We start from the raw sequence: 22648 nt of genomic DNA, 5'->3' as shown, positions 1-22648 counted from the left end.
TTGGCCCTATTTTATTTTTTCAATTCCTGCCATTCTTGCAAAATTTTATTTAATATATGTCTTTTTTATTTAATATAAAAATGATGGACAGCTTTCTCAGGACCTTTTAGGATATTTTGAATAGTTAGTAATGCCTTTTGGATTAAAAAATGCACCAGTAGTCTTCAAGAGAAAAATGGATAGTATGTTTAGTAAATATAACAATTTTGTAGTTGTATATATTGATGATATTTTGGTTTTTTTCAAAAACTAGAAATGAATATATTAGTCATTTGAAACTAGTTTTGTCAGAATTCCTAAAACATGAATAATAAGAAGTAGCAAAAGGCTCAATTCTTTAGTTCAAATATAGAATTTTTAGGAACAAAAATAGGAAATGGTAAAATAAAATTACAACCACATATTAGTAAAAAGGTTTTAGAATTTTCAGATAAAATAGACGAAACAAAAGAACTCCAAAAAGTTTTGGGACTATTAAACTATGCTAGACCATTTGTTTCGAACCTGAATAAATTAATAGGACCATTATATAGTAAAACTAGCATAAAAGGACAAAATTGTCAAAAACATTTTAATTAATAAGATATAAAACTAGTACAAAATGTTAAGAAAATAAAGACCACCGGATCTAAGACTTCCTTTAGATAGTGATTATTTAATAATATAATCGGAAGGATGCGGAAAATTTAAAGAAAAAGGCAATATTAGTAGTATAGATTTAGAATTGTTAAAGGTAACTTATGCTCGTAATTCTTTTAGACTATTCGTATTAAATAAAAAATATATACTTGTATATATGTATGTACAAGGCAGCCAAAATTCTGGTCGACATCTTGGTAAAAGTTACCAGCAGAGGCAGCAAGCAGAAGTGAGGCAATTAGACAAAAATGTAGCAGCAATGAAGCTTTAGACGACGTAAGGGGAAACATTTTCACTCGGGCTAAGGAAAAGCTTGCAGTAGCCTTAGCAGGATCTTTGAAGGAAAGAAGAGAAAATGATTTCTGGTTTGCAATGGTTGGGTGTAGGGTTGTAAACGAAGCGGCTCGAATGCCAATTCGAGTCGCGTTTGGTCAATATCGACTTCGAACTAATCAAGTCGAACTCGAAATTGAACTCAAGTTCAAAAATACTAAACTCGATAGCTCTCGAGCTCGATTATATATTTATTTTTTATTTTTTATCTTAATAGTAAAATTATATATATATTTTTAATATTTTATTATTTGTTAAAAAAATTATTATTTTATTTATTTTTAAAAATAAAATATTGGTTTTTATTTTTAAAAATAAAATAATTATTTTTTTATTTTTTAAACTTGAGCTTGAACTTGACATTTTGAACTCATCGAGCTCGAACTCAAGTTCGAATTTCGTAAAATTAACTTGAGACTCGGCTTGATTAGACTAAAATTTGACTCGACTCAACTCGTTGCATCCTATTTGGGAGTAGCTCAATGAAGGTTTTATATAGTTTTTGGTTACCTAATACAAAGGTCTCCTGATAGCTTAGCTAGCTCTTGAGGAGGTATCCTAGAAAGGGAGAGAAAGTGAGAAACCACCTACAACTGTAAATCAATGGGCACAAAACTAGCAGAGAGTTGGCAATTGCAGTGTTGATTTATTCTGTTAGTAGAGCTGTAAAGAAGATTCAACAACGGAATAACGCGTTGCCGAGCATGGAGCATGGACCATGGGGAGAGCCAACTTTGATGCCAAAGCTTCTGGGTTCATGCCTAACAGCCAGGAGCAGAACTTCCTTGTAAAAAACATAAAATAAAAGAAAGGTGATACACCGTCTAACAAAGCCAAATCCTTGCCCTGGCTTATGACTTTACCTTACATTAATAAAAGGTTTCTTCTATTTGTGCTGCCCTCAGGGAGGGCACGGGACAAAAGTTGGATCCAAATGTTAGCTGTTAAAATTATTTTTTTTTTAATTTCTTGGCTAAATTTTCCTAAATTTAGAGTAGAGTGTTTGGATAGGAGATTATTTGAGATAATTTTTTAAAAAAATACTGTAACATTTTTTTTGATGTGATGTATGTAAGATAAAAAGGTGATTGAAAAATGTATTGATATTGTAAGTAAATCAGTGCGCGTAAATAAGTATTTATTTCTTTATTTGGTTTCTAATATAGGAAAAAATATTTAAACTTGATGTTTTATTTTTTTAAATTACAAAAGCTATTTTAAAAGCACCAAATTTGGGCTTTTGCTAAAAGTACTTTTAACACCAAAATCTCTTCTCCTAATTTTATGAAATGTTGTTCACCAAACACTTTAAAAATATTTTTAGTACTTAAAAGTCTTTCTTTTTTTTTTTCACCAAAAACACCGCAGCCCCAAACAGGGTCTAAAAACTCAATTTCCACAAAACCTCTCTATAACTATGCCCCTTTATAGATATATTGCAAAAATTATGTTCTTTTTTGATCAGATGCTTGTGGAGAAATTTCTTGTATTTCTCCTTTAGTTATAAATTCAAGGCTAGGGATAGTTCAGCTGATGAAGCACATTCTTAGAATATTCAAATTGTGCTTACATGAAGTCTTAACATTTATCTTAGGGTGTATGACTGTCACGAGAAAAATTATTAACATATTCAAACTCAAACTAGAAAATAAAATGGAATCTATATCAACTTTTACTCAAACAATGTAACACGTAATCAGAATTAATTTCCATTTCACAAATTACAAAGAATAAAGAATTTCACAAAATCTGTCAGAAATTTTACAAAACGAATAAAGAATTCCACTTTTGATGTTTTACAAAGGAAAACAATTTTCGAGCAATCTAGAACCTAGAGCCCCTGCATTCGGTAGGAAAGCCCTGTGGAAACCTTGCAGCATCACTACAATAATTGTAGATCATGAATTTCTGCTGAACCCATCAAATCCTGTTTCTCCCCTTAGCATCAAGCCCTTGGGTTTGCCATGCCTGATCATTGTTCAGTGAATTTGTGGAACCACAGGCTGATGATCCAGGTACCTTAACACATCCATTTACATTGAAGTTTCTGTAAGAAACAGTGAATGGGGCAAGTGTCCAATCAGTCTCAACACGGCCGCCTTGAGTAGCCCAGTCATCTGCATTCCACAAGTGAATTGAATAAGATGATGAATTGATGAAAAGGGCTTACATGATCCTTTGAGGATTCCAAACGATTGAAAAGGTATGGAAGGATGTTGTGGGATCGAACCACAGGCTAAACCGTTGTTCCCTGCCGCCTTTTCCTTGAGTATAAACGTTGGTGTGGACTATGTAAGGCTGTCCAGAAGAGTTTCCCAAGAACTCAAAATCAATCTCATCATGTCCTTGTCCTTGGGATGATAACTGCACAAGAGGGTACAATCATCCCTCATGAGCTGAGCACCAAAGATGGTGTAATTTTGTGGGAAAAACAATCCTAAGTCACTAAAAATGGGAAATTTTCGGACTTACATAAAATGTGGCTACTGTACCAGCAGAGTTGCCTGGTATCAGCTTAAGTTGCATGTCGAATCTTCCAAACAAATACTCATTCTTGGACTGAAATCCAGAGCCTGAAGTTTTGTCTAAGGACAACGTGAGAAGTTGGCCACCCTCAAGAATCTTGAACCTCTGATCCCCAAAATTCTGGGCGACATCTTGATAAAAATTACCAGCATAGGCAGCCAGTAGAAATGATGCAATTATGGAAATCTGCAGGAGGAATGAAGCTTTAAAGAAGGCAAGAGAGATCATTTTTACTTGGCTTATTGGCTAGGAAGTGGAGAGTTTCAGGAAGAAAGAAGAGCTTTTTGCGGGTTCAATTTGCTATGCTTTGGGGTAGACAAATGAAGGCTTGTATATATAGTTTGATGGCTGCTTCCTAGTACAAAAGTCAGAATTCTTGTCCGTGTGCTCTCGAAGAAGTATCCTAGAAAGGAAAAATAAACAACTGTAAATCAGATGGCAAACGCTAGTGTTCATTACAGAGCAATCGATTATAGAGTTGATACAACCAAGAACGCGTTGCTGCGCATGGAGAGCTAAACTTTAATTTCAAAGCTCCTTTCAGTTTCTATTATTCGCTTTCATGCTATGCCAAGGAGCAAAGCTTTAAAAATTTTATTGATGGTGATAGAGACTGTCTAACAAAGACCATTTTTGCCATTCCTTCTAGTATTTCTTTTTTTCTTAATCTAGACTAGTTGTGTCATCATCGTTATTGTTAATATCAATGACACGTGAAAAATACATTGCGATAATTTTTCTTTTCATGTATAAGAGTTTAAGTAGTTTCGACTCCGATCACCATTATGGATCAAAGCATGCTCTCGAGATCATAAGTCACTTATAGAGGTTATCACTCGCCAACATAACTCTTAAGCCGGCAGCGATAACTTTTTCTAACTAATTGAAATTGATTTATTTCATCGTTTTTGTCCTGTAAATCGTCTTCCTTGAACCCCAAAAGAAAAAACAAAAAGGGAGGAGCAAAGACATTATTGATTTAATTCAGTTTCACCAGTTTTTGTTAAGTTCCAAGGAGTTTCTTGGCGTTCTAATACATAATTCAGCTAGTTCACCTATTCAAAGATTTTGTTCCATCATTTTTTTTCATTGGTTTCCCCAAGTTTTTCTAGTTTTGTGGCTTTTTAGAAATTCTTGATCGAGTTTGAACTTGACCAATATCAGAGAATTCATATCAACCCCACACTGCCTATACGCAAACCATTTTCAATTGAAGTGGTCAAAATGGGAGAACAATCCAGCTCTAAAATCACCAAACGTTGGCTTGTCAAATAAAAGACCTAAGTAACAATCAAGATATAACAACATTATTTAGAAGTGGCTAAAGCTTTTGGATTTTAGGCTGGATCTTGGAAAGGGCTGGCTGAGAGGAGAAGTAACAACATTATATTATTATCTCCCGTTCTGCCAGACTGTAACTTACTGTTGGATGTTTTGACAATTTGAGAACTCAACTCCTTTGACAATTCTCCATAATGCTGCCCCTACTTTTAAGTTATAGTTGCCATTAAACATCAAAATTTGACCAATATTGGCACTCAATTCTCATATTTTGGATATGATTGTTATTTTTGACACAGCATCTACTTTTTCTTGAAATTATATACCTGATGTTAGGAAATTTTTATACTTTTAACGAGTGAGATGTGGGATTTTAGGAAGCGAGATAAATGAAGAAAAGAATTAAATTCAAAACCTCTAATTTGTGAAGTTTCAATCTAAATCATAAGGGGCCTTTTTATTTCTTTAAAATTGTAAATTGTTTTCGTGTATGACCAGATCATAACTTGTGATACTTGATAGTAATAACTTTTGGTTTTTTCTTTCGTTTTTAATCTCTATATTCATTCAGCCTCTGCAAATAATAAAGCAAAGAAAAGGTCAAGTTATTCAAACTTAGGCTAGCTTGCAAATACTACTCTCTTGTTTTAAAAGCTTTAATTTTGTTTTTGTTTTTAATTTTGGGTAAAATACTCAAAAACTCTCTGTAATTTGTTAAATATGCAATTTAATTCTCTCTGATTTAAAAACCTACACTATAGCTCCTTGTGATTTCAACTAAATTAAAAATTGGTCCGAAAGCATCCAACAGTTGTACGTGAAATGTCAATATTGCCTTCCCCCCGCGTATAAATGAACTCCTGGTGGTCTATAAATATTCAATTTCATTTCATTTAGTTTGAAAAACTTCATTTCAGGTCAATTTTCTTACTTAACGTTAGGTTAATTTACTTTGACGAAATGGCAGAAAAATGTCCAAACCCTTATTTAGTTTAGTTAGGTTTAAGTATGCCGAGAATAATATTTTACGACTAACAATTCATTTATTTTCAAACCGACCCATTTACTATCTATTATTTGATTGACCAATCCTTTATGTTGGAATGGGTGAAAGGTCAAATGGCTTGGCAATTTCTCTTAAGTGGATGAATCCAGAGATTTTTGAATCGGAGCTCGGGATTTTTGTTCATCCTTCCCTGTAATAATATCTCAGGGTTTGCGGCAATAACTTGGTATATCTACTATACGACCATTAACTAAAATATGTCTATGGTTAACTAATTGACGAGTTGCAGGAATAGTATTGATTAGTTGATGTGAATTTGGTCAGTAGATTTAGTGTGTGTTGTATAGTTATGAATCCTAGAAGTTGATTCTCTTTTTAATAATTTTTCTTGAGTTTACTCAATTTAACAATTCTTTTTTCAGGTTGATCAAGTGAGTCATCTTCAGTAGTTGACGAGACAACAAGTTATAACCTTTGGTTACTATCAAATATCATAGGATTGTGGGCTTAGGAGTTGAACTCAGAAGTATAACATTCAATGCTAGCGCTAAGGTTAAGGTATAAAAATATTTGAAGGAATAAAAATTAAGAAATAAAGTCAAAATATAATAAATTGAATATAATTTATATGCAATCGATATTTTTAATATTTTTCCCCTTAGTATCATATTATTACTTGAGATGAAAGTGTAGTCTCTAATTTTCTCTCCTTAATGTATATACACAAGTCTATAGTTGTTATATTAGTGATATGAGGATATTCTCATAATTACCTTAATATATACACAAGTTCATGGTTGATATATTGTCGTGATATGAAGATATTCTAATAATCTCCTAATTGGTGCATAATATGCAAAATGATTTCACCAGCCATGCCTTTGTAATATGCTTACTGTCCAAGCTAAAGACTTGGTTATGAGGATTTGTATAGGAACTTTCCTTGAATGACACATTAGGCTAATCTTCTTACGAGACTGTATAGATTGTGATTGTGTTGCTCTTTGAGAGATCGTGAATTATAAATTTTTAGAACAAAGAATTCCAATTATTTTTGAAATATTTATTTTTAGACATGTTGTTAGATAAAGGTCGAATTTCTATTAATTCAGGAAAAATTCAAGAAATAGACCAACATATTTTTCCTTTAGCTGCAAGGCAAGCATTTAGGCTGGGGTTTTTATTTTAATGATTGTGATTAGTTTTGACAGCATCCATTTAATTTTGTTTTTCTCCTAAGATGAAACATTTTCTTTCTTTCTTTTTTTTTTTTGTAATTTTGAATAGATATTGTGCTTCAAGTTTTAGTAAACTTACCTTATTATTGATTTTTATCTTTTTCTTGGCTGATATTCTTGTCTTGGCTAATACTCTTGAATACTTGTCTTTCATATACACCTTTTCTGTTATTATTTTCTTTCCCAATTTTATTACATTGTCTAAAATTTTATCGTAAAAATAAAAAAAAAAGAGTTGAAGAGCAGCTGAAAATACAAGCGCGAGCTTCGCTCCCACGCCTCGTGCGAGCTTCGCTCCCAGTATTCCAAAATGAATTTCACAAAAGATAACTATAGTATTTTGTTGTTTTGGGAATTCCCAACAACATTAGTGCCTCTTGTTTTTGCTTATCAGAATATGGTTATGTAGCTACTGACTAACGCACCACACCCCCATTCCCCCAAAAAAAATTGGTTAAGCTAAATTTAAATGATCGAAATTCATTCGTGTACAGACTCATTCAGAAGATGTAATTTCTTAATTTTACATTAGATCCCTACCCCTGAAACACATGACTTGAAAGATGTGGCAAAATCTTAAACTTGTTCTCATAGAAATGCAAAGAACTGAGACCCCCCAAGAGTCAAACAGCAATTTTTAGCATTCGAAAAACTAATTGCATATGCAGACTTGGACGCAACAAATTTTGCAGAAGACCACAAGGCAAATTATACAAGCAAAATCGAGACATGGTTAAAAAAGAAAAAATTCAAGCCTTGTTTTGTTCAGTGTACAAAACTTGTAAAAGGCAATGCAAACACTCTCTAGGTAACATACTATTGTAGCTCCTTTACACAAATTTGAGCAAATCCAAGAGACATTATAATCTTCTCAAATACACATGGAGCCTATAAATGGTGACAACCTTCTCATGTAGCCTTCCTTTACCCAACCACAGCATCTCGAACCTCACCAATATTTGGATCGCATTCAGGACGAACTGAGTTACCCGAACTACGAAATACCGAAGCACGTCACGAAAGAACCTCGTGGTTGGTATCCTCAACCCAGCCTCTAGTTGCTCATTGTAGATGGCAATCAATCCCATGGGTGGTTTATCGGCTGTGTGGTTCGACCTAGGTGCCTCGATACTAGAGCCTCCCCTGAAGGCGTACTTTCGCAATATTCTATTTGCCTCGGTCTCGCCAATCCGGCTCCTATACGAAGGGAGGTGACCAAAGTTTACAGTAGAGAGGTCCTCGGGAGCGACTGGCTCCGCTACTCCCTCATCTCGGGGGACTTCGACACCGAGATCGTCGTCGAACAGAACTTCCGAGTTCCCTTCACTCGTCTCGGGAGACCTCTCCACTGTAGAGGTCTCGACGGTCTCTTCATCAGAACTGGACGTCTCCTCCTCAGAGCTGGACAAAGTGGTCTCTCCTATGGGGTCAGGTATCTCTTCGGCGCGGAAGTTCGGACTCACGGTTTCTTTATGGGTTTTAGCATTCTAGCCATGAGTGCAAGTACGAGATGAAAAGAAGAATACTTACTGTTTTCTAAGAAGTAAGATGAGAATGGAGATCTCGGCTATTTCTCTTGATCTCGGTTGGAAAAGTTGATCTCGACGAAACTCTCAAAGTTGCAAGAGTTCGGTATGAAAGTTGAAAATGACTAATAGTGCACTGACAATGACCTCCTATTTATAGGGGTTAGAGGGAATCCGAAGAGGCGACAAGAATGCAAAGAGGCGGCCACGTTTAAATTTGAAAGGACGTGTCTCTCTCTCTCCTCATTAATGTCCCGTCCTTTCGGCTGGCATCCTCTCTGCATGAAGTCTTCCCCTACACCACGTCACAACAGTTACCTATAACTGCTCCGTCCATCACGTCCCTTTAACTGACCTGACCACGTGTCACATCCCCTCCTCTTCCGGAACAGGTTCAGATCCCAGAATTCGAACGTTCTCGGCACAAGGAAACCTCGGTACCCCACGACCCCTGTGCTCCCGAGACTTGGGGGGTTTATTGAGAATGCTCACCTCGGCCAACGTAGGGGCCGAGGTCTTTTCACTTCGTCTGTAATACGGACCAAAATGATGTCTCAGACATGACCCCTAGATTCGGCCAGATCTCTGGTCTACAGCATGGATGGCCTCTGTACCTTAGGCATCTCACTTCGGCTGCGCGCTGATGATGTCAACCTACCTGACACAATACAGAACCAGTGTTTTATCTGAAAAGCACATGATGTTCTTAATGGCCACTGCGCAGGACTCCTCGTCTGCACGTCCAGACGGCTACAGTGTCAGAATCAGGCCCCATAGTATGGGACAGAACCATAATGGCCAGGACGCGGGTCCCACTAGCATAAGCCCACTATCCTGTCCTCCATTCCTGCCCTATAAATACCCTCCATTCACTCCCAACAAATAAGCACACTATTACTTTTTTACTGTTTCCTACTCTTCATTCCCTCTCTATATACTGACTTGATTATCGGAGTGATCTCAGAGGAGAAGCCCCGCCATTCACCTCGAATAAGCGAATTCATCGTATCTCATTCGAGAGAAAACTGATTCAGGTCGGTTCAGTAATCTACCAGAAATCACTTCTTCACTAGCTAAAGCCTATTAAATGCGGGTACAGTTCGTGCTTCCTGCTCCCAAGGATATGGACGAAAACCACACTAAGGACAAAGGGAACAACATGTCAGACTCCAGAGTAGACGCTGCATCAGTAATCACCATAGTGGTAATGCATAATGGGGCTTCTCTGAAGATGTCATATCTGATCTGGGACGAGGACTTGCTAGCTAAAGTCTATTAAATGCAGGTACAGTTCGTGCTTCCTGCTCCCAAGGATATGGACGAAAACTACACTAAGGACAAAGGAAACAACAGGCCAGACTCCAGAGCAGACGTTGCATCAGTAATCACCATAGTGGTAATGCATAATGGGACTTCTCTAAAGATGTCATATCTGATCTGAGACGAGAACTTGCTAGCTAAAGCCTATTAAATGTGGGTACAGTTCGTGCTTCCTGCTCCCAAGGATATGGACGAAAACCACACTAAGGACAAAGGGAACAACAGGCCAGACTCTAGAGCAGACGCTGTATCAGTAATCACCATAGTGGTAATGCATAATGGGGCTTCTCTGAAGATGTCATATCTGGGATGAGGACTTGCTAGCTAAAGCCTATTAAATGCGGGTACAGTTCCTGCTTGCTGCTCCCAAGGATATGGACGAAAACCAAACTAAGGACAAAGGGAACAACAGGCCAGACTCCAGAGCAGACGCTGCATCAGTAATCACCATAGTGGTAATGCATAATGGGACTTCTCTGAAGATGTCATATCTAATCTGGGACGAGGACTTACTAGCTAAAGCCTATTAAATGCGGGTACAGTTCGTGCTTCCTGCTCCCAAGGATATGGACGAAAACCATACTAAGGACAAAGGGAACAACATGCCAGACTCCAGAGCAGACGCTGCATCAATAATCACCATAGTGATAATGCATAATGGGGCTTCTCTGAAGATGTCATATCTAGGACGAGGACTTGCCAGCTAAAGCCTATACAAATGAAAACAATTAAATGGCATTAATATTCTTCAAAATACTTCACTAGCAAACAAGTATATATACTCGGCAGTTAGGACAAAAATCATTATCCTGAAGAATGAATTTTAAAAAGTAGAATATGTTATGGGATGGTGGTAAATCATTTGCTGGACAATGCGAGATGCGATCAATTGAGTATTGGAATTCGTCTTTTAATTGTTTTAATAAAAGTGCATGGTGAATGGCTTTGTAACACTTAATTAAGAACTCTTATATTAGGCTCGCAAAACTTGCATCCAATTTTGGGCCAAATTTTACATTAGGAGCATAAGGAGAATGTAACTTTTTTAATCAAATAAAAATATGTGTGCTCCTTGTGAGGAATTTTTTTTTTAAAAAAAAAGGATCAATAGGGGATAAAGCCTAACGCCAAGTTCAATGGACGAGTTTTATTAGATTAGGAAAATTTTGATGATAATAATTTTCCTAGGTATATTAGATTAGGATACACACATTATTTCAAATATTATTTTACTTGTATTATAAATATAATTTTCAATACTTTTTATGTTTTATCTCACATATATCACATTATAAAAAAAAGAACAATGCAATAATTATTCCATATGTTATACTCACTTACTCGAGCAAGAAATATTTATACACTTATTAAAAATGATTTGCATGACACACTATGTGGATTAATCTTTACTAACGGAAACATACGATGGGTACAAATGCATATTAGCATGCATTTTTTATTTTATTTTTTGTAAGCAGTGACGACTATCTACCCGACTCCTACTCTATTGAGGGGAGTCGAATTTTTATACTTCTTGTGAGCTGTACTAGCCGAATTTGAACCCACAATCTAGTGTATGAGAGAGGTTTAAAAGCATTGTTTTGAAAATCGAATCGATGGGTTCGACTGGTCGGACAGCGAGCAGGTCATAGTTTCGATCCGATTTATACTTTTGGTTGATTGGACATAAAAATCGGTAGAGTGAACTGTGTGAACTGGCAATTTTTTGTTTTTGTATGTTACAGTGGAAAAAAATTAAAAAAGAATAGATTTTCCTTAACCCTTAAAACTAATTATTAAAAGCCACGTCTATTCACTTTCTTCTTATTTTTTTCCTCTTATCAATTTTACATCTCTATTTTTTATTTTCATAATTTCCTCTAAATAAACTTTTTTTTAAGTTGCAATTTCTAAATCCCAAAAAATACGAATGAAAATTTGAACTCATAATGTCTAATTTCTATAGGCGTGAATTTTTGTATAATTTTAGAATATTGTGATATTTTTTGATTGGATTTAAAATTACTTTTTTGGTGGATACAATTGCGATTGAGATAAAATTTATTTGTTTCAACTTATAATTTAAAAAATTTATTTGTGAAAGTACAAAATTTTTGCTGGTCTTTCTCTCTATAGTTGTATAAAATTAGACGTAGATTGACTGATTTGAGAAATATAATATGAAAACATGTATGCTGTCATTTCAAAAGTTGTGCACAAGTCAACGGAACTTAGAGCCTTATACAATCTTGCCTCTCTTGTATTTTTTTTCCCCTCCAATTCCACCTATAGAGATGGCATAATACAGCCCCTATCATCTTAACAGGTATCAACCAGAAATTGGAGCCATTCATTAGCTTTGCTTACAATAGCTAATGATGTTAAATTTCCATTCATTAGCTTTGCTTACAATAGCTAATGATGTTAAAATTCACAAGTAATCTAATTTAATTAGTCACTCAATTTGTTGACAAAAAATATTTTTCTTTTCTAAAATTCGTTCATTAAATTTCTGCAACTAGTTAGGATATCAAAAATAAATTTATACAATTTATTGTTAGAAATAGGTCCAATTACCTCCTAGGAAGGTCATTATTATTTTTAAAATGACACGAATAGTAACTGCCAGTTAGAAACCTTAGGATCCCTAGTATCTAATTTAATAATACTTGGTACTTAATTCTTTTCTAGGGCCAGCTGGAATCCAGTGAAAACTGAAATCCTTTTTTTTTTTTCGGGTTTGGGGGGTACAAGTACGCACCAGGTCAGTGGGTTGGAGGGTGCCCTAATTCCCAGACAAAAGATGTTTTGCTACTTCAGCCTCTCTCCACGGAGCCCCCTTGGATTCTATTCGCATTAGATCTCTGTGTTCTCTCTCGTAAGGGTAATTCTCCTCCGATTCTTGTCTATCCAACCGATCCGTCATCATGAATCTTTCTTCCTTCCTTTGATTATTCTTGATCCTAATTCCTAAACATCACCCTGCTTCTTCTATTATTACTGACGGTGTTACTATTCATCTTTTTCTGCAATGTCATTTAGAAAAATTTTGTCGCTCAATCACCATTTCCACACAACAGCCCCGCTTCCCTCTCTTAACTCTTCTAATTTAGGGTATGTTTGGATAGAGGATTATTTGCCAAACTTTATTTGCTTATATCATCATTACAATTTTCAACACATTTTTTTATATTTTAAATTACTTTTTTATTTCACATACATCACATCACAAAAAGTGCTACAGTAAAAATATCTCAAATAATTTACAATCCAAACAGAGCCTTAGTTTTGGACCTGTCAAAATATGCATTTGGTGGAGGTGTTTTTGCTCTGGCAGTTTCGCTTGTTTCATATTCTGTTGGTCCAGATAAGAGTCAAGTGAAAGAAACGACGAAAATGGCTGCATGTGAAATAGAAGATGACGCAGGCAAAAGTTTTAACAGTCTTGAAGAGTGTCTTGATCATATTTCCAGAAAGAAGGACAAGGAAGATGTACAGAGCCCAAGCATCTTTTTGTCTAGAATCAAGTGAATAAGGCTGTACCTTAACGCTGATTTTTCAAAACGCTCCACCTAATTTCCTATAAGCACTCGCACCATGCGGCACTAGCAAACGTCTATGAACAGTTGGCTAGTTCAGCCTTTGCTCCTATGCGCGTTAGTTGTGCAGAAGCGTAAAGAAAGAAACAAGTATGGAAATGTTGGAGGCTAAGAGGAAAGCTTGTATTACACTTGAAAACTCTTACAAGAGTGTTTCCACCGTTGTTTACAAATGAGAGGGCTTGGCCTATTTATAGGCAAGCCAAGAATGCTATACAACGTTCTAGAGAATTCTCCCTACACTTAGTCTTTAGAATTTTCTATGAATAGTTAGACTCTTATGTACAAACTCTAGACCTACACTAGAGCACTCTGGAATCTCCTACAACTCTCTACACACCTCTAGTAACATCTAGTATAGCCTCTATGCTTCTGGCAAAGCCCCTAGGACTTGTCAAGCAGTTGTGGGAAGAAAGTGTGAGTCTACTAACAATTCAAGTTTTTCTGTTAGGATATCTTTATAGTAGTGCACGTTGGCTACCTGTTGGGCACGGTCGCGCGCGGTTGGCATGCGGACCGTGTCATTCTCCCCCACTCGAACGAGGCATCGTCCCCGTTGCCTAACTATCCTCATACGCCCGTATGAGGTTTTCGAATTGCCACAATTTAGCGGCGGGCTCCTAACTTATTTCGGCCTCGGGTAGCCCATGCCAGCGCACCAAGTACTCCTTCGTTGGTGCGCGATTCTTATGATAGACGAGACGATCAGCCAAGATCTCTTCCGCAATCTTGTCGTACTCATCCCTCATACCCGCGGGTGCTCCTGTAGGCACATTCCTTAATGGATCGTGCGGATCTTGGTAGAATGGTTTGAGCAAACTTACGTGAAAGATCGGGTAGAGTTGGGATAAAGATTCGGACAGTTCCACCTTATAAGCTACGTTATCCACCTTCTTAAGTACCGTAAACGGTTCTTCGTATCTCCGGATAAGACCCTTATGCACTCCGCGTATACGTCCGTGTTGGTAGAGTTTCACCAACACTTGGTCGCCCTCCTTGAACTCGCGGAATCGTCTCTTGCGATCAGCCCACCTCTTCATGCGGTATGGGTCTTCTCCAAGTAAAGCTTGGCCGCTTCCGCGCGTTCTTGTCAATCCTTGGCAAATTGGTATGCGGAAGGACTAACATCCTTATAGCTACCAAGAATATCCTTCGGGGTCGTCGGTTGGAATCCAAGAACGATTTCGAACGGACTCTTGCCAGTGCTCTCATTCTTTTGCAAGTCGAAGCAAAATTGGGCGACGTCCAGCAAACTTGCCCAATCTCGCTGATTTACCGTCACATAGTGCCGAAGATACACCTCCAGCACACAATTGACCCGTTCCGTTTGCCCATCCGTCTGCGGATGCATTGTTGTAGACATGCTAAGTCCCAACTCAAGTAAACGAAACAACTCCTGCAAGAACCGTCCTGTGAACCTTGAGTTCCTATCACTCACAATCGTTGCTGGTAAGCCCCAATACTTGACGATATGGCTCATGAAGAGCTTGACCGTCACTTCTACAGTGCATTCCTTTGGGGCGGAGATGAACGTAGCATACTTAGACAAACGATCCACGACCACGAGTATGCTCGTGCATCCCTCGGATTTAGGCAATCCCACGATAAAGTTCATAGAGACGCTCTCCCACACACGTCCTGGTATTGGCAACAGTTGTAGTAGACCAGCGGGCAGCTGGTTTTCTACCTTGTCTTACTGGCACACAAGACAAGTCCGCACGTAGTCGTCCACATCATCCTTCAAGCTTGGCTAGTAGTAGCGTTCGCACACGAGGGACAGCGTGCGGTAAGTCCCAGGATGGCCAGCATAACGATTGTCGTGACACTCTTTAAGAACGTCACGCCTCAAGTGCTTCCAGTCGGGCACATAAATTCGCTGGCCCTTGGCATAGAGGACCCCGTCCTCCACCAAAAATCTCTTGATTTTGCCTTCTTCGGCTAATTCCATGAGCACTTGTGTCCGTTCATTATGCAACAATCCTTCCTTGATGCGCCCCATGAGTAGCCCTTCGATCACGTAAACAGGCGCGACAATGCTCTTGCGGCTTAGTGTGTCGGCCATGACGTTCGTTTTACCCGGGCTGAACTCCAAGTCAAACTTGAACTCCGCTAAGTAGTTCAGCCATTTTGCTTGCTTGCTTGAGAGCTTCTTTTGTGTCTGATGGTAGCTCACCGCCCTATTGTCCGTCTTGATCTTAAACGGTGTGGCGGCCTTTAGGTAGTGCTCCCATATTCGCAAGTAATGCACGACCGCTAATATTTCTTTCTCATGCATCGGCCACCGTTTCTCCACATCGCTTTGCTTATGACACTCATAAGTAATCGAGTGATCCTCTTGCATTAGCACCCCACCAACAACTAAGTCGGACGCGTCGGTGTACACCTCGAATGGCTTGGAGAAATCGGATAGTGCCAAGACCGGCTCCTTCGTCACCGCGTCCTTCAATGCCTCGAATGCGGCTTGGCACTCCATTGTCCACGTCCAAGCCTTGTCCTTGCGCAGCAAATCCGTCAAAAGGGCCGCAATGGCCGAATGTCCCGCAATAAACCTACGGTAATAGTTGACCAACCCAAGAAATGACAGCAGTTTCGTGGTGACTTCGGTGCCTGCCATTCAACAATGGCCTCGATCTTGTGGGGATCCATCTGAATCCTTCTGTTCCCTACAATGTGCCCCAAGAAGGAGATCTCATGTAGCCCAAATTCGCACTTCTCCTTCCGCATGTACAGCTTGTTGGCTCTTAGTGCTATGAACACTTGTCTCAAGTGTCCAACATGCTCCTCCATGCTATTACTATAGATGACAATATCGTCGAGATAGACCACGACGAATTTGTCTAAAAATTCGTTGAACACCTCTTGCATTAATGTGTAAACTATAGCCGGTGCGTTTGTTAACCCAAACGGCATCACGTTGAACTCATACGACTCGTACCTTGTGGTGATGACCGTTTTGGGCTCGTCCCCAGCCTTGATTCTCACTTGATAGTAGCCCTTGCGCAAGTTCAGCTTTGACATGACCCTTGATGGTTGTAAGCGATCGAACAAATCCGCAATAAGTGGCACGGGGTACTTGTTCTTAACTGTCATTTTATTTAGTACACGATAGTCGTTGCACATACGCAAGGTGCCGTCCTTTTTGCGTTGAAAGAGTACGGGCGCAACAAAGAGACTCTTAGAGGGCATTATACCATTGGACTCTAAGAGCTCCCGAAGTTGCTTCCGTAACTCTTCAAATTCCTCAGGGGACATGCGGTATGGTGGACGGGAGACCGGCTTTGCGCCTTCAACCAATTCTATGGCGTGGTCCACTACACGCCTAGGAGGAAGCTCCTTTGGAAGGTTCTCGGGTATAACATCCACGAATTCTTCTAGAACCTTCTCTATTTCGCGCGGGATAGGTACCACTTCTTTAGACTCGTACGTCGGCGAGTCCTCTTCGCTAAGGATGGCCGTGAACGTTGACTCATCCTTCCGCAATCCCTTCTTGAATTGACGAGGGTTTAGCTCGTTCTCACGACATACATTCACTACGCATGGTTGCCCTCCTTGCGTAATGAGGATGGTGTCCTCATGCGGTACCATGATGGGTTTCAAGTAATCAAGGAAAAGATGCCAAAGAAAACTTCATAGTCGTTTATTGGGGCAACAGAGAAGGTGGTCTTACCTGCCCATTGCCAATGCTTACGGGTACCTCCTTGGCTTCACCCACGAGTGACGTCCACTCCCCGTTTACGCCCTTGAAATGACCTGATACCGGTGCCCACGCAAGTCCTATCTTGCGTGCAGCCGCTAGACTCATATAGTTGACATCCGCTCCCATGTCGATTAGCGCCTTAGTTTGATGCCCATTGATAGTGGCGTCCACGTACATGCGCATTTAGTCTGAATCGTCGGCCACAGCGTGCACGGCATCTAGCATCCACGTGCATGCGACCCTCCGTCCTTCTGTTGGGTCGACCTCTTGTGCGGCGGCTGCTAGGCTATCTCGATTGGGACATTCACGGGCATAGTGCTCCTTGCTCTTGTATATGAAACACCTCTCAAAGTTCTTACCCGGCTTACGATCGCTACTCACGTTCTTGCCCTTGTAAGATTTGCTCGCGTCAGTCTCTCCCGTGCGTTGGGCAAACCGTGGCTTGTCTCCCCCATTCTTTCCATTGTTAGACTTTTTGCCCTTGTCTTTGTCTTTGGCCGGTTCCTTCCGTTGGAACTCTATTAGACGTTGGGCAGTCTTCATCGCTTGGGAGATATTCTGCGGGTCCTTGTCTTCTACCCGTTGCTTCGCCCACGGTCGTAGGCCATCTAAGAACGTGAATAGCGCGTCTTCGGGCGCCATATTGGGAATCTCTAGCAACAAGTTGAAAAACTCATCGATGTACTTCCTCATGTATCCATCCTTGTGTTGGAGACAACGAAACTTCGCTTGCGCTTCATGCTCGGCATTAACCGGATCTAATTCGGCCATGAGCTCAACCTTGAATGTGTTCCAACTAGTGATGGCGTCACCTCCACGATGACCATCGTCGCACTTCCGCCTTCACCATATAAGTGCGGAGTCCTTCAAGTATAGTAGAACGATGCGTAAGCGCGCATCATCTCCCATGATGCCCAGGGCCTCGAAGTATCGTTCGAGCCCATAGAGAAAGTTCTCAATCTCGCGTGCCTTCCTCGCTCCTCCGTAAGCTTCTAGACGTGGTACGTCTACCCTTGGCGCGGTCACGGTCGCACCAACTGCTCCTTGAGCTCGCAAAGCATCCATCTCAGCCTTAAGCTTCGCAAGCTCCTCACGTACGGCTGATGGTTCTCCCACGAATGCCATAGCACCCTGTGCTAGTTGTGCCTTGCACGTCTCCAACTCATCCTTGAATTGAACATCTTCCTCCCGCAAGGTATCGATCAAGTCCCTAATAGCATCACTGCCTTTCACGAATTGATCCACGGCCTCATTGAGCGCGACCTGCATGCCCTCGCGCAACTTATCTCCATCGAGTTGCTCCATGCGTTGGTCTAGCTCGTCCCACCGGTCGTGGTGATCAGCAACGGTTAGTTCCACTTGTGCTAACCGCGACTCCAGGGCTGCTATTGGATCTGGCATGACGGATTTGTCGCGCTTACCCTTGGCACGGGTAGGAACGGCCCTCTCTGGCTCCCTCGCGACATGTTCTTCTTGCGGCTTCTTGGTGACGTCTGAAGCAGTTGTTGCCATTGTTTCCACGCAAATTTGGTATCAAGCTCTGATACCATCTATCACGGACTGCCTAATTTCCTATAAGCACTCGCACAGTGTTGCACTAGCAAACGTCCAACACTTGAACTGTGAACAGTTGGCTAGTTCAGCCTTTGCTCCTATGCACGTTAGTTATGCGGAAGCGTGAAGAAAGAAACAAGTATGGAAATGTTGGAGGTTAAGAGGAAAGCCTGTATTGCACTTGAAAGCTCTTACAAGAGTGTTTCCACCGTCGTTTATAAATGAGAGGGTTTGGCCTATTTATAAGCAAGCCAAGAATGCTATACAACGTTCTAGAGAATTCTCCCTACAGTTAGTCTCTAGAACTTTCTATGAATAACTAGACTCTTATGTACAAGCTCTAGACCTACACTAAAGCACTCCGGAATCTTCTACAACTCTCTACACACCTCTAGTAACATCTAGTATAGCCTCCATACTTCTGGCAAGCCCCCCAGGGCTTGTCAAGCAGTTGGGAGAAGAGAGTGTGGGTCTACTAACAGTTCAGCTTTTTCTGTTAGGACATCCTTATAGTAGTGCACGTTGGCTACTTGTCGGGCACAGTTGCGCGCGGTTGGCATGCGGACCATGTTATTCTCCCCTACTCGAATGAGGCATTGTCCCCGATGCCTAACTATCCTCATACGTCCGTATGAGGTCTTCGAATTGCCACAACTTAGCGGCGGGCTCCCAACTTATTTCGGCCTCAGGTAGCCCACGTCAGCGCATAATGAATGTTCTCAGCGCATAAATTTTCCTAAAATTAGGGTAGAGTGTTTGGATAGGAGATTATTTGGGATAATTTTTTTTAAAAATACTGTAGCATTTTTTTGATGTGATGTATGTAAGATAAAAAGGTAATTGAAAAATGTGTTGATGATGTAAGTAAGTCTGTGTGTGTAAATTAGTATTTATTTCTTTATTTGTTTCCTAATATAGGATAAAATATTTAAACTTGATGTTTTATTTTTTTAAATTACAAAAGCTATTCTAAAAGCACCAAATTTGAGCTTTTGCTAAAAGTACTTTTAACACCAAAATTTCTACTCCTAATTTTATGAAATGTTGTTCACCAAACACTTTAAAAATATTTTTAGCACTTAAAAGTGTTTCTTTTTTTCACCAAAAACACCGCAGCCCCAAACAGGGTCTAAAAACTCAATTTCCACAAAACCTGTCTATAACTATGCCCTTTTATAGATATATTGCAAAAATTATGTTCTTTTTTGATCAGATGCTTATGGAGAAATTTCTTGTATTTCTCCTTTAGTTATAAATTCAAGGCTAGGGATATTTCAGCTGATGAAGCACATTCTTAGAATATTCAAATTATGCTTACATGAAGTCTTAACATTTATCTTAGGGTGTATGACTGTCACGAGAAAAATTATTAACATATTCAAACTCAAACTAGAAAATATAATGGAATCTATATCAACTTTTACTCAAACAATGTAACACGTAATCAGAATTAATTTCCATTTCACAAATTACAAAGAATAAAGAATTTCACAAAATCTGTCAGAAATTTTACAAAACGAATAAAGAATTCCACTTTTGATGTTTTACAAAGGAAAACAATTTTCGAGCAATCTAGAACCTAGAGCCCCTGCATTCGGTAGGAAAGCCCTGTGGAAACCTTGCAGCATCACTACAATAATTGTAGATCATGAATTTCTGCTGAACCCATCGAATCCTGTTTCTCCCCTTAGCATCAAGCCCTTGGGTTTGCCATGCCTGATCATTGTTCAATGAATTTGTGGAACCACAGGCTGATGATCCAGGTACCTTAACACATCCATTTGCATTGAAGTTTCTGTAAGAAACAGTGAATGGGGCAAGTGTCCAATCAGTCTCAACACGGCCGCCTTGAGTAGCCCAGTCATCTGCATTCCACAAGTGAATTGAATAAGATGATGAATTGATGAAAAGGGCTTACATGATCCTTTAAGGATTCCAAACGATTGAATAGGTGCGGAAGGATGTTGTGGGATCGAACCACAGGCTAAACCGTTGTTCCCTGCCGCCTTTTCCTTGAGTATAAACGTTGGTGTGGACTATGTAAGGCTGTCCAGAAGAGTTTCCCAAGAACTCAAAATCAATCTCATCATGTCCTTGTCCTTGGGATGATAACTGCACAAGAGGGTACAATCATCCCTCATGAGCTGAGCACCAAAGATGGTGTAATTTTGTGGGAAAAACAATCCTAAGTCACTAAAAAATGGAAAATTTTCGGACTTACATAAAATATGGCTACGGTACCAACAGAGTTGCCTGGTATCAGCTTAAGTTGCATGTTGAATCTTCCAAACAAATACTCATTCTTGGACTGAAATCCAGAGCCTGAAGTTTTGTCCAAGGACAACGTGAGAAGTTGGCCACCCTCAAGAATGTTGAACCTCTGATCCCCAAAAGTCTGGGCGACATCTTGATAAAAATTACCAGCATAGGCAGCCAGTAGAAATGATGCAATTATGGAAATCTGCAGAAGGAATGAAGCTTTAAAGAAGGCAAGGGAGATCATTTTTACTTGGCTTATTGGCTAGGAAGTGGAGAGTTTCATGAAGAAAGAAGAGCTTTTTGCGGGTTCAGTTTGCTATGCTTTAGGGTAGACAAATGAAGGCTTGTATATATAGTTGATGGCTGCTTCCTAGTACAAAAATCAGAATTCTTGTCCGTGTGCTCTCGAAGAAGTATCCTAGAAAGGAAAAATAAACAACTGTAAATCAGATGGCAAACGTTAGCGTTCATTACAGAGCAATCGATTATAGAGTTGATACAACCAAGAACGCGTTGCTGCGCATGGAGAGCTAAACTTTAATTTCAAAGCTCCTTTCAGTTTCTATTATTCGCTTTCATGCTATGCCAAGGAGCAAAGCTTTAAAAATTTTATTGACGGTGATAGAGACCGTCTAACAAAGACCATTTTTGCCATTCCTTCTAGTATTTCTTTTTTTCTTAATCTAGACTAGTTGTGTCATCATCGTTATTGTTAATATCAATGACACGTGAAAAATACATTGCGATAATTTTTCTTTTCATGTATAAGAGTTTAAGTAGTTTCGACTCCGATCACCATTATGGATCAAAGCAAGCTCTCGAGATCATAAGTCACTTATAGAGGTTATCACTCGCCAACATAGCTCTTAAGCCGGCAGCGGTAACTTTTTCTAACTAATTGAAATTGATTTATTTCATCGTTTTTGTCCTGTAAATCGTCTTCCTTGAACCCCAAAAGAAAAAACAAAAAGGGAGGAGCAAAGACATTATTGATTTAATTCAGTTTCACCAGTTTTTGTTAAGTTCCAAGGAGTTTCTTGGCGTTTTAATACATAATTCAGCTAGTTCACCTATTCAAAGATTTTGTTCCATCAATTTTTTTCGTTGGTTTCCCCAAGTTTTTCTAGTTTTGTGGTTTTTTAGAAATTCTTGATCGAGTTTGAACTTGACCAATATCAGAGAATTCATATCAACCCCACACTGCCCATACGCAAACCATTTTCAATTGAAGTGGTCAAAATGGGAGAACAATCCAGCTCTAAAATCACCAAACGCTGGCTTGTCAAATAAAAGACCTAAGTAACAATTGAGATTTAACAACATTATTTAGAAGTGACTAAAGCTCTTGGATTTTAGGCTGGATCTTGGAAAGGGCTGGCTGAGAGGAGAAGTAACAACATTATATTATTATCTCCCGTTCTGCCAGATTGTAACTTACTGTTGGATGTTTTGACAATTTGAGAACTCAACTCCTTTGAAAATTCTCCATAATGCTGCCCTTACTTTTAAGTTATAGTTGCCATTAAACATCAAAATTTGACCAATATTGGCTCTCAATTCTCATATTTTGGATATGGTTTTCATTTTCGACACAGCATCTACCTTTTCTTGAAATTATATTCCTGATGTTAGGAAATTTTTATACTTTTAACGGGTGAGATGTGGGATTT

The 22648-nt window shown here is 39.2% G+C and overlaps 1 protein-coding gene and 2 long non-coding RNA genes across 4 annotated transcripts; all 3 read right to left on the bottom strand.

The window, feature by feature from the left end:
• Positions 1-2658: 2658 nt before the first annotated feature.
• On the bottom strand, positions 2659-3791 carry LOC113738485 (uncharacterized). 2 transcript variants are annotated; one of them, XR_011812736.1, is made up of 3 exons: positions 3445-3791; positions 3203-3336; positions 2659-3089 (listed from the first exon to the last, which is right to left on the bottom strand). It is a non-coding gene; the product is annotated as an uncharacterized lncRNA (long non-coding RNA). The 2 variants fall into 2 exon arrangements; XR_011812735.1 differs by having other exon boundaries at positions 2659-3336.
• Positions 3792-14088: 10297 nt separating this feature from the next.
• LOC140004674 (uncharacterized) lies at positions 14089-14508 on the bottom strand. The gene has a single exon (XM_072044806.1). It carries the CDS (start codon positions 14506-14508, stop codon positions 14089-14091), a length of 420 nt encoding a protein of 139 aa, XP_071900907.1.
• A 5645-nt stretch (positions 14509-20153) lies between these two features.
• Positions 20154-21279, bottom strand: LOC113738527 (uncharacterized). The gene is made up of 2 exons (XR_011812734.1): positions 20941-21279; positions 20154-20831 (listed from the first exon to the last, which is right to left on the bottom strand). It is a non-coding gene; the product is annotated as an uncharacterized lncRNA (long non-coding RNA).
• Positions 21280-22648: the final 1369 nt, after the last annotated feature.

Source organism: Coffea arabica, chromosome 4c, assembly GCF_036785885.1.
Source record: "Coffea arabica cultivar ET-39 chromosome 4c, Coffea Arabica ET-39 HiFi, whole genome shotgun sequence".
Classification (NCBI taxonomy): domain Eukaryota; kingdom Viridiplantae; phylum Streptophyta; class Magnoliopsida; order Gentianales; family Rubiaceae; genus Coffea; species Coffea arabica.
This window is presented reverse-complemented; position numbering and strand designations above follow the sequence as displayed.

Bases quoted from the DNA above. Each gene is read 5' to 3' on its own strand.
- LOC140004674 (XM_072044806.1), bottom strand. From the start codon at position 14,508: ATGAAGAGGTGGGCTGATCGCAAGAGACGATTCCGCGAGTTCAAGGAG.